The sequence below is a fragment of the Piliocolobus tephrosceles genome, chromosome 4 (genome assembly GCF_002776525.5).
Source record: "Piliocolobus tephrosceles isolate RC106 chromosome 4, ASM277652v3, whole genome shotgun sequence".
NCBI lineage: Eukaryota > Metazoa > Chordata > Mammalia > Primates > Cercopithecidae > Piliocolobus > Piliocolobus tephrosceles.
The window spans coordinates 114134974-114147675 of record NC_045437.1 but is presented as its reverse complement, the minus strand read 5'-3'; the positions used below and the strand labels follow the sequence as shown (position 1 = coordinate 114147675).

The window sequence follows — 12702 nt, the reverse complement described above, 5'->3', positions numbered from 1 at the left end:
TGCCTCAGCCTCCTGAGTAGCTGGGACTACAGGCGCCCACCACCACGCCTGACTAATTTTTGTATTTTTAGTAGAGACAGGGTTTTACTGTGTTGGCCAGGCTGGTCTCGAACTTCTGACCTCAAGTGATCTGTCCGCCTCAGCCTCCCAAAATGCTGGGATTACAGGCATGAGCCACGGAGCCTAGCCAGATATGCACCATTTTCTAGTCTTATTTGACTCCAAACCCTTTGTCCATAGAGAAAAACTGTATTAACATGTTTGTTGATCTTATGCCTAAAGGAGAACAATTTTATATATATCTATGGGCTGATATTCAGCGACTAGTATATACAATAAAGAAATTGAAATTTTCTTTTTCTTTTTTCTTTTTTTTTTTTTTGAGATAGAGTTTGGCCCTTGTCATCCAGGCTGGAGTGCAATGACACAATCTTGGCTTACTGCAGCCTCTGCTTCCCGGATTCAAGCAATTCTCCTGCCTCAACCTGTTGAGTAACTGGGATTGCAGGCACCTGCCACCATGCCTGCCTAATTTTTGTATTTTAGTAGAGACAGGGTTTCACCATGTTGGCCAGGCTGGTCTCAAACTCCTGACCTCAGTTGATCTGTCCTCCTTGGCCTCCCAAAGTGCTGAAATTACAGTTATGAGCCACCATGCCCAGCCCAGAAATGGAAATTTTCTGAATTAAGGATTTATTGAAAGCTATTTTAGCTGGGCACAATGGCTCACGCCTGTAATGGGCACCTTGAACCCAAGAGGCGGGGATTGCAGTGAGCCAAGATCATGCCACTGCACTCCAGCCTGGGCAACATAGCGAGACTTCATCTCAAAAAAAAAGAAAGAAAACGATTTCAAGTAATAATGAATGGGAGGTATTTTGGCATAAGAGAGAATCTGGACTTTGGAAGTAATTAGTCTAGATTTCAGTCTTTGCTCCACCATTTACCATTATCTGCATATTCCTAGACAAGGCATGTACATTTTGAATCTTTGGCTTTCTCAGTGATGAAAATAAGGGTTTCAATACTTACAGTATCTATTTTATTACATGGTAGTAGATGTTTAGTAAGTTGCTGGTACTTAATTTGGAGTATCAGTTATTAAATGTGAATAATAAAGATCTGAGTGTGTTTAAGAGTTTACATTAGTCTAGATCAGAGCCTAGCCATGATCACTTAATTTCCTGAACGGATTTCAGATTTCATTTCTCCTGCTACTATCAGAGAAGGCATACTGTCTATTACATAAAGGAAAGCAAAGCTGTCTGTGTGGTCCGAAGAAGAGAACAAAGATCCCTAGTTTTTGCCAAGTTTGTCTCTGGGAATAACTGAAAACAAGACCTGAAATACGCATTCTTAGCAAGCTAAAACCAACAAGCCAATTGGAATTTAGAGAGTATTTAGATCTCAGCTGAGATTTCACACCAACCCCATGCAGCGTTTGTTAGTATAAACAGATGAGATATGGAAAGATAAACTCCAGTTAGGAAAATGAGGAGACTACACCCGGCTTACCCAATCCCTATCCAAATAGCTGTTTGAGCCATCTTGTTAAAATACTAGACTCCATCTATTATTGTTTGCCATACCTTCTTTGAGTCTTGCTTTAGCAAGAGATAGATCAGGGATCACAGTATTTCAAAAGCTAGTCTCCAGGTGACTGACACCTTCTTGTCTTCTGACTTGGGAGAGGAGGAAGTTTGACCAAAGCTGGAGTAGGAAAGTAGTTCACACACTTCTCCAATGTCCCCTATATATTTTACTAGATGTTTGACCAAAGCTGAAGTAGGAAAGTAGTATAGAATAGTTCACACACTTCCCCAATCTCCCCTGTGCATTTTACTAGAGATTGATTGGGGTTCAGTCTCTAGTAAAATGCCCCAAAAGTAAATAATGCCTTTCTCCCACTGATACTATCAGGCAATTACATTTTTAACTTGCTATAATTAAATGCAGTGCTCTCCAAAATCCTTGGAAAGTCAGTTTATGGAGTCATCTCTGAAGGGAGGAGGAAGGAGGGAAAGGATCATGGAGCAATGGATTTTTCTCAGTAAGACAGACTGGGATGGACCTGCCCAATGAATGGTTTTCTTTTCTTTTTTTTCTTCTGTCACCTGTCTGTCCCAGACCAGTGGGGAATTTATGGTGGCAGTTGATGACATTAGACACTCGGCCCTAAAAGATTAGAGAAGGGGGTGCCATAGTTAACCCTTATATCCATTGCAGCTAATTTGTACAATGCTATCTTAAGCCACCTTAGGTGTCAACAGACTTTTTTTTTTTTTTTTGAGTCAGTCTCACTCTTTTTGCCGGTCTCACTCTTTTCGCCCAGCCTAGAGTGCAGTGGTGCCATCTCAGCTCGCTGCAACCTTCATCTCCCAGGTTCAAGCGATTCTGGTGCCTCAGCCACCCGAGTAGCTGGAGATTACAGTCATGCACAACCACACCTGGCTAACTGTTTTGTATTTATACAGAACTGGGTTTTGCCCTGTTGGCCAGGCTGGTCTCAAATTCCTGGCCTCCCAAAGTTCTGGGATTATGGGCATGAGCCACCATGCTCACATAATGCCAGTTTTAGCCGACCTTTATTAAGCACTTCCTCCTCTCCCAAGTCAGAAGACAAGAAGGTGTCAGTCACTTGGAGACTAGCTTTTGAAATACTGTGATCCCTGATATATCTCTTACTAGAGCATGACTCAAAGAAGGTATCACAAAGAAGGTAGACCCAAATTGGTATGGGATACTTTCATATAATTCTTTTCAAAGATTCAATATTCTCAATTGATAATAGGCAAGATAGCAATATCTGTCTTACAGGATCATTGAGGAAAATGTGAAGATAGCTATCTTAGTTCCTGAAACAGAGTAGGAATAAATGAGTAATAATGAGAAAATCAGTGTTTAAGAAACTAGAAGGGCGGACTTGGTGGCTCACACCTGTAATCCCAGCACTTTGGGAAGCTGAGGGGGGCAGATCACTTGAGGTCAGGAGTTCAAGACTAGCCTGGCCAACATGGTGAAACCCTGTCTCTATTAAAAATACAAAAATTAGCCGGGTGTGTTGGTGGGCACCTGTAATCCCAGCTACTTGAGAGGCTGAGGCAGGAGAATCACTTAAACCCGGAAAGCGGAGATTGCAGTGAGCTGGAATCTCGCCACCACACTCCAGCCTGGACAACAAGAGTAAGAATCTGTCTCAAAAAAAAAAAGAAGAACTAGAGAGAGAGAAACAAAAGTTGATTGTTAGACTGAGGTAGGATTCATTCATTTATTCAAACATTTCCTACTTTATACCAAGGCATTGCACTGGGTCTTGGGAGTATAGATTCCCTCCTCAAAAGAAAGTTCCTTTTAAAAGAGAATTATGGCTGGGCACATTGGTTCACACCTGTAATCCCACCACTTCGGAAGGCGAAGTGGGAGGATCACTTGAGGCTAGGAGTTCAAGACCAAGCTGAGCAACATGTGGGACCCTCCCAATCCATACACCCCCAAAAAAACAAAAAAAAAGTGGGTATGGTGGTACGTGCCTGTAGTTCTAGCTACTTGGGAGGCTGAGGCAGAAGGATGACTTGAGCCCAGGAGCTGATGGTTATAGTGAGCTATGATCATGCTACTGCACTCCAGACTTGAGTGACAGAGAGACCCTGTCTCTAACAAATACAAAAAATTTTAGGCTGGGCATGGTGCCTCATGCCTGTAATCCCAGCACTTTGGGATGCCAAGGTGGGTGCATCGCCTGAGGTCAGGAGTTCGAGACCAGTCTAGCCAACATGATGAAACCCTGTCTCTACTCAAAATACAAAAATGAGCTGGGTATGGTGGCAGGTGCCTATAATCCCAGCTACTCCAGAGGCTGAGGTAGGAGAATCACTTGAACCCAGGAGGCAGAGGTTGCAGTGAGCTGAGATCGCGCCATTGTACTCCAGCCTGGGTGACAGAGCGAGACTCTGTCTCTAAAAATAGAAATAATAAACTGTAAAAAAAGAATTATAATTAGAGTTCTGAAGAAATTACTTTGGTGGGAGCTCGAAGCCTGTGACTGATGTAAGTCTAGCATTCCTCTGCTTCTCTGTTTTACCTCTCTTCCAGAAGTGCTGATAGCCAAACATTATTTTATTGCTGAGCAGAGAATTGGTAGCAAAGCTAATGCAATGTCTCCAGCCAAAACTGCAGTATTCTTTCTCTCTGAACAAATCTGGCATTGCAAAACTTTGGTTGGCACTGAAATGGCAATGAATATTGGCTTGAGACATACTTAGCATTTGACTTATTGAATCCAGCCCTTCCAATATAAATTGGAATAGTCCTTTCGAAATGCGTTTTGGCACTGTGGGTCAAGAACTCTAAAAATAATGTATATTCTTTGGCTCCAAGTTTTACCTAGATCCAGAAGAAATCCTAAATACAGGCAAACTTTATAAATAGTAGTGTTCATCATAGTACTATTTTAATAGTGAAAATTGGAAGCAGCCATAACATCTATATGTAAATTGTTGTAGCCAGTTAAGAGTATTGTATAACCATGGTTGTGAAGAGTGTATGAAGTTTATGAAGAGTTATAAGGAAGTATTTTGTAAAATGTGCAAAATTATAAATATCTAAAAGAGAGGAGTCTCACACAGGTAAGAGAAAATAGAGAAGGCTCCTCAGACCTTGACTTGTATGTAGTGATGTGAGAGGTGGGGTGGAAAAGTTGGTTTTCTAGCCAGGAGAGAAAACACCAGAAGACTCCTGTAAAGATCAAAGGCAGAGATGAACGGACTTTCCTCAGCATACATACAGTCTAGAATGGAGAAGAAAAGACCATTAAACAGTTTCCCCTATAATAATTTTATTTAATTGTAAAAGAGGTTGAATCAAGCCCTAAACCTTTTCCTTGGAGTGTGGGGAACTAGAAAGAAATATGTAAATGTAAACCAATTGTATTACTAATGATTGGAACCACCACAGGGTAGCCTCTCACCCCACACCATTTCTAATCTTTCTCTAATATTTAAACTTTACCAGCCAGGCACAGTGGCTCACACCTGTAATCCCAGCACTTTGGGAGGCCGAGGCGGATGGATCACCTGAGGTTGGGAGTTCAAGACCAATCTGACCAACATGGAGAAACCCCGTCTCCACTAAAAATACAAAATTAGCCGAGCGTGGTGGCGCATGCCTGTAATCCCAGCTACTCAGGAGGCTGAGGCAGGAGAATCACTTGAACCCTGGAGGCGGAGGTTGCAGCTGAGATCGCGCCACTGCACTCCAGCCTGGGCAACAAAGAGCGAAACTCCATCTCCAAAAATATAAATAAATAAATAAACTCTACCTAACTTATACTAGGTTTAAAAAAACTGATAGAAAACCCAGGTAACCAACCCTATCTGAGTTATGAATGCAACTGTTTCCAGACAGTGAATGCCAGATGAGTTCAGCACGCTTAGCTGGCTTTGGCTTTTTGAAGAGATCACTAGAAAACCATCCTGCTGACTAGCAGTGAGGTCAGGTAGTTCCCACACAACGCATTTAGTGTGATGAAATAGCGTTTTTACCTTCATCTGGCAGTCTGTTTCCACGTTTTCCCATTCTTTTTACTTTTTTAAAGCCAGTCAAATTTAGCAATGAGGGGTTTTATATCTCTTGTTCTTTTTAGACACATTTACTTTACCATACATAAAAATTTCTCACAAAGGTAAATAGTTTACCTCGTTTGTAAATAACACCGTTACTCCATTTGCGTAAGCCTTTGAGTACACCTTAATATTTCTCTTCCACCCCCCCATGTTTAATCTATCATCCGATTCTTTTGGCATTACCTCTAATATAAACCCCAAATATGTCCATTTCTTTTCCGTTTCACTGCTGTTATTCTATTCTATGCCATCATTCTCTTTTCCATGGACTTCATCTATATACTTGCTGGTATCTTGCTGTCTTTCATGCTTTCTACAGTTACTTCATATGCAAACAGGAATGACTTACTTTAAAATGTGCATATGATCATGTCACTGTCACTAAATTTAGAATGAAGGGTCTGGATTAGTGATTCTCATCCCTATCTATACATTCTTTTTTTTTTTTGAGACAGAGTTTTACTCTTGTTGCCCAGGCTGGAGTGCAATGGTACGATCTCAGCTCACTGCAACCTCTGCCTCCCAGGTTCAAGTGATTCTCCTGCCTCAGCCTCCCGAGTAGCTGGGACTACAGGCGCCCACCACCATGCCTGGCTAATTTTTTTGTATTTTTGGTAGAAACGGGGTTTTACCATATTAGCCAGAATGGTCTCGATCTCCTGACTTCGAGATCCACCCACCTCGGCCTCCTAAAGTGCTGGGATTACAGGCGTGAGCCACCGCGCCCAGCCACTGATACACTATGATTAACGAAAGTCCATTCTTTATTCTGATTCTCTTAGTTTTTACCTGATACTCTTTTTGTGTTCCAGGATCCCATTTAGGGCACTGCATACCATTTAGTAGTCATATCTTAGGTTCCTCTGGGCTGTGACAGTTCTTGAGCTTTTCTTGTTTTTGGTGACCTCGACAGTTTTCAGGAATACCAGTCAGGTATTTTGTAAAATATTTCTCAATTGACATTTGCCTGATGTTTCTCTCATAATTGAAGCTGGGATTATGGGTTTTTGGCAGGAAGATTTACAGAGGTAAAGTGCTATTTTCACTACAACAAGTCAAAGGTACTTTCAGCATGCTTTATCACTGTCAATGTTTTGGCCTTGATCACCTAGCTGTGGTAGCGTTGGTCAGGTTTCTCCACTATTAATCCCCCCGCCACTGTTTCCATACTATATTCTTTGGAAGGAAGTCACCATGCCTAGCCCATTCTGGGAAGGAATGAAAAGTTACGTTCTACTTCCTTGAAGCCTTGTAAAGGTAAAATATCTACATAAGTTATTTGGAATTCTTCTGCATAGGATATTTTTCTCTTCTCCCCAATTTATTTATTCAGCCATGTATTTATATCATGAATATTTTATTGCTGAAAGTGTTCGAGCTTTAGTCACTGGGATCTTTTTCAGTTGAGTCCTCTATCCTTTTTTTTTTTTTTTTCCCGTAGAGATGGGATCTTGCTGTGTTGCCCAGGCTGGTATTGAACTCCTGGCCTCAAGCAGTCCTCCCACCTTGGCCTCCCAAAGTGTTAGGATTACAGGCATGAGCCACCACTCCCAGCCTCCTCTATCCTTTTGACCACAAGATTCTCTAGGCACATCTTACATATTTCCGGCCCCAGTCCTACAATCAGCCACTTCTCCAAGGAGCCCTGATTGTTTTTATTAGAGAATGGTATTAGAAACCAAGATCTGGGCATTAGGTGTGCTTGCTACTGGGATATTGTTGCTTGTAGGGCCTTTCAGCTGACTGAGCAAGGGATATGCATGTGTATATACTAATAAGTTTTTCTGTATGCAGTCATCTGTATCTGTATTAAGCTAAACATGAGTTGATGTTTCCAATTCTGTCCATTACCACTCTATCCATTTTAGCCTTCTTCCTTTGGTTATCTGTCACCTCCCACTTTTACAGTGAGAAAACTGGCTTTCACCATTCATGATGTTTACTTAATTGTTCAAATCTGGGATACATATGCAGATATAGTGGCTTCAGAATTAATACATACTCCCATGGAGAAAAACCTTATCAAGTAGAGGACTGTGCTTATGTGTAATTCCTGTTGCCTTTAGTCTTACAGACTTCATTTCCAAAGTTTGTAGTTGGCACCCCATCCCCCTTTGAGGAGGTTGTTTCACATATTTTCTAGACAATTAGATTCTTTTGTCAAAGTCTGTGTTCCATCCAGAGATCCTCTGATCTCTTAAATGATGTTTTAAATTTACATACATTAAGGTTCACTCTGCTGTAAAGTTCTGTGGGTTTTTATCTGTCTCAGAGTTTTTGCATATGTTGGCCTTCTGCCTGGAATACTCTTCCCAGATATTTCCCCATGACTGGCCCCTTATCTTTCATTCAGATCTCTGCTCAGATATTATCTCCTTGAGGAAGCTTTCCTTGAGCACCCAATCTAAAGGAATCTTCTAGAACAAAATGAAAATTTTGTTAGTGTATTGTCTTCAGTATGTGTGGTTTGTTTTGACCAGTCTCCATTTAGTAGGATGAAAATTTAAAGAGGGCAGGGACTGTATCTGTATCCTGGATATATAGTGAATGTATGTTGATATATGAGTGAATAATCCTGTCCTAGGTGTGTCCAGCATCGCTTATTTCTAGGACATAGTTTTAGTACTGATCAGTAGTGATTGAAAGCAGGCTTGTTCAGTTGGGTTTCCAGCTCACCCTGCTTTACTACTTAAAAAGTGTTTTGGTTGCAAATTAGGTTAAGTGTTTCAGTATATTAAAGATGGCAGTCACTCTGTTCTCTCCTGCAATGTTTATAACCATTTATTTAAGGTTATTACTATTATTATTGAGACGAGGTCTTTCTGTCGCCCAGGTTGGAGTGCAGTGGCGCAGTTTACTACAGTCTTGACCTCCTCAGGCTCAGGTAATCCTGAGTAGGTAATCCTTCTTGAGTGGCTGGGACTACAGGAGCACCACCACACCTGGCTGATTTTTTTGTATTTTTTTATAGAGATGGAGTTTCTCTATATTGTCCAGGCTGGTCTTAACTCCTGGGCTGAAGTGATTCACCCACCTTGGCTTCCCACAGTGCTAGGATTGCAGGTGTGAGCCACTGTGCCAGCCTAAAAGTTATTTTAGTGAGGGATTTATAATCTCTACTCCTACTTAGAATTACATATCAATACCAGCCAGGCGTGGTGGCTCACGCCTATAATCCCAGCATTTTGGGAGGCCGAGATAGGTGGATCACCTGAGGTCAGGAGTTTGAGACCAGCCTGGCCAACATAGTGAAACCCCATCTCTACTAAAAATACAAAAACTCGCCGGGCGTGGTGGCAGGCACCTGTAATCCCAGCTCCTCAGGGAGCCGAGGCGGGAGAATCGCTTGAACCCGGGAGGCGGAGGTTGCAGTGAGCTGAGACCGTGCCATTGCACTTCAGCCTGGGGGACAAGAGCGAGACTTCGTCTAAAAAAAAGAATTACTGTTAATACCATGGATTTCCCAGCTCGGCTGTACATTAGAATCAGCTGAGGAGCTTTAAGAACAAACACTGCTTCCTGAGCTCTTTCCTGCCTTACTGATTTTCAGGAAAATTCTACAAATTTGTAATGTTCTGACAACCAGCTTGGCATCTAGTCAGAACATTTGATGTTAAAAAACCGCAACAGCCAGGTATGGTGGCTCACGCCTATAATCCCAACACATTGGGAGGCCAAAGCGGGAGGATCGCTTGAGCCCAGGAGTTCAAGGCCAGCCTGGACAATATGGTGAAATCCTGTCTCTACCCAAGAAAAATAGAAAAATTAGCCAGGCGTGGTGGCACACACCTGTGGTTCCAGCTACTCAGGAGGCTGAGATGGGAGGATCATTGGAGCCCGAGAGACAGTGGTTCCAAGTGAGCCAAGATCGTGCCACTGCACTCTAGGCTGGGCAACAGAGCCAGACAGAGCCTGTCTAAAAAAAAAAAAAAAAAAAAAAAAATCCCAAAACAAAATTAAAAACTACAATGTATTAATGTAAAATGAGATTTTCTGATAATGTCTAGAGGATTTCAGCTTATAGCCATGATGACTGAAGCTTATACAGAAAGATCCTTTTAACTTGGATTGATTCTTCTACAACGATTGAAGCCCATACTGTGTGCTTGGTACTAGTGAATATTACAGTGAATCGTTCCCTGCTCTCAGAGAACTTACATTACCTATGAGAAGGCAATAGAATGAATGTAAATAATCATAAGATAGGAAACAATAGGCACATAAGAGAGAGAGAAAACAATTTTGGTATTTAGAGGAGGGAGCAGTCATTTGCACACTGGGAAGACGTTAAAATGAGTCCAATTCCAATTCTTTTTTTTTTTTTTTTGAAATGGACTCTTGCTCTGTTACCTAGGCTGGAGTACAGTGGCATGATCTCGGCTCACTACAGCCTCTGCATCCTGGGTTCAAGCAGTTCCCTTGCCGCAGCCTCCTGAGTATTTGGGACTACAGGCACGCAGCACCACTATGCCCAGCTAATTTTTTTTTTTTTTTTTTTAAGTAGAGATGGGGTTTTACCATGTTGGCCAGGCTGGTCTTGAACTCCTGATCTCAAGTGATCCGCCCATCTCAGCCTCCCAAAGTGCTGGGATTACAGGCGTGAGCCACCACCCCTGGCCTAGAGTCCAATTCTTAAAGAGAATCCACAGCGAGAAGGAGGAGCCCTGGACATCCCAATCCTTTAGTGGGTTGTAATGTAGGGCATTGAAAGTTAAGGGGGTCCTGTTAGAAATCAGAAGGGAATAGCCAAATGAGAAGAGTCCTATAATGGTCAGGACCTAAAATCCAGACTCAGAACTGTCAAAGCCAGCAGTTCTTAAAGGAATTTTTCCATTTCAGTATTTTAAACATTAAAATTTTTTATTGCAAGTTTTTGTACTACATGTATAATTATAAAAAATGAAAACTTGTATACCTAAAAATCTAAACTTCGGGTTTTGAATTTTGTTTCATTTTTTTAAGCTCTGGAAAAGAAATGCATTCCACATTAAACCCTTCACATTGCACATAAAGGAAACTAAATTCAGAGTTAAAATGTGCCTGTCCATGGCCATAGGGTACATAATTAGGCAAGAACTTCAGTTTTCAGACTCATCAGTCCGTGCTACTACATTCTTGTCAGGTTGAGATCAGTCTCTTTGCCCTGGAGCTTACTGGATGTTTAGACGAGTTTCTTGAGGATAGAGACTATATCTTACTCATTTTCTATCTCTCCAACATAGTAAGTAAGTGCTGTACAGAATAGGCATGTAGCACATATTTGTCAAATGAAAGGATGGATGGATAGATGGATGGTTTTGGCTTTTATATTAGACTTTGAAGGAATGCTAGAGTTTAGCTCTGTGGAAATTCTGGGCATGAGATGTGTACACACATGAACTGTTAGATTTGCTGAATATTGGATATCTGAAGGGAAATAGTGAGAAAATACTGTAACTGCAGTGGCTTACGCCTATAATCCCAGCACTTTGGGAGGCCAAGGCAGGAGGATTGCTTGAGCCCTGGAGTTGGAGGGCAGCCTGAGGAATATAGGGAGACCCTGTCTTTACAAAAAACATCCGAAATTTAGCTGGATGTGATGGTGCACACCTGCAGTGCCAGCTACTCAGGAGGCTGAGGTGGGAGGATTGCTTTAGCCTGGGAAATTGAGACCGCAGTGAGCAGTCATTGTTCTATTACACTCCAAACTGGGTGACAGCAGGACCCTGTCTCAAAAAGACAGTGTAGGGGGGTGGGGTATGTTAGGTTTTACACAGTTCATATAAACTAGGTTAATACCAGTATATAAAACGAAATAAGTTAATGAAAGGCATGACGTTTTGCAGGAAAGGCGCATTACATCATTATTTAGAGGTTGAGTATTCCTTGTCCAAAATACTTGGAACCACAAGTGTTTCAGATTTGGATTGTGTTGAGATTCTGGAATATTTATGTTATACTGGTTGAGCATCTCAAATCTGAAATGTTCCACTATGCATTTCCTTTGAGACATGTCAGCACTCAAAATGTTTCAAAAAATGTTGGAGCATTTTAGATTTCAGATTTGGGATGCTCAACCTGTACTATCAACAGAATAGTTGTTTAGCATTAAATAATATTTTGCTTAGCTCACAGGTTGAACAATCTTTAATTTTTCAAACTTGAATTTGAGAGTAGAATATTGATCTTAGTCAGTACTCCTAGTTGAAAACCTTGAAATTTTAAAAGGAATTATCATTTTTTTAGTTCTTTATGTGTCTAGAACAGTTAGCTGACTGTATAAATTCTGAATCAGTGAAGTTTTACCATACTTTCACACCCACTTGTAACATTTTTTAGTGTATCTTCCTAGCAGCATTTGGTGTAAAAATACTCATATGTATACTGTTGGTTTTTCTCTAAGTAACTTTTTGTTTTTATCTTTCTTTTCAGGATCTGACTGGCATAGAATCTATGGATCAGTGTCGCCATACCTTGGAACAGCATAACTGGAACATAGAGGTATAATAGGATGCAGTCTGAGCTTATTTCTTTTTCTCTAGTCTGATTAAGAATCAAAACCGTATGTTTTTCCATAGTAGGAATCTTTTCAGTAGATTTTTTTCAGAATTACGACTCTAAAAATAAAAGTGTGGGCAGGTAAAGAATGTGAGAAAGTTTATAAAATCATAGAAAAATTTGTGACTAAATCCCTCAGTATAGTGCCCCACCCCCTACTGTTTGTTAGTATCTTGTTGGGAAAACAACTGGTTTTTGTATATTTAGTTTTTAACCAGATGTCTTGATGTGAACCTTCTTCTTACATATTTTATAGTTTATTCTTTGAGATTGTCTGAGTAGTCATGTTCTCTGCAACTCTTCTCCTTGACCATTGAATCAGCTAGAATTAAAACACTGCTAGTTGATAATGGTAATAGTGTTTTGTCCTCACTATAATGCCTCTGAAATTTTTTTTTTTTTTGAGACAGAGTCTTGCTCTGTCTGCCAGGCTAGAGTGCAGTGGCATGCTCTCTGCTCACTGCAACCTCTGCCTCCCAAGTTCAAGTGATTCTCCTACCTCAGCCTCCTGAGTAGCTGAGATTACAGGCGCACACCACTGCGC

At 41.1% G+C, this 12702-nt stretch overlaps 1 protein-coding gene across 1 annotated transcript in view; it reads left to right on the top strand.

Annotated features, from left to right (window-relative positions):
* FAF2 (Fas associated factor family member 2) overlaps nt 1-12702 on the top strand; it is a 58768-nt gene that overhangs the window by 16437 nt on the left and 29629 nt on the right. Inside the window, exon 2 of the mRNA XM_023185103.1 lies at nt 12033-12101. Coding sequence (XP_023040871.1) covers nt 12033-12101 — 69 coding nt within the window. The remainder of the gene's footprint in view (nt 1-12032; nt 12102-12702) is intronic.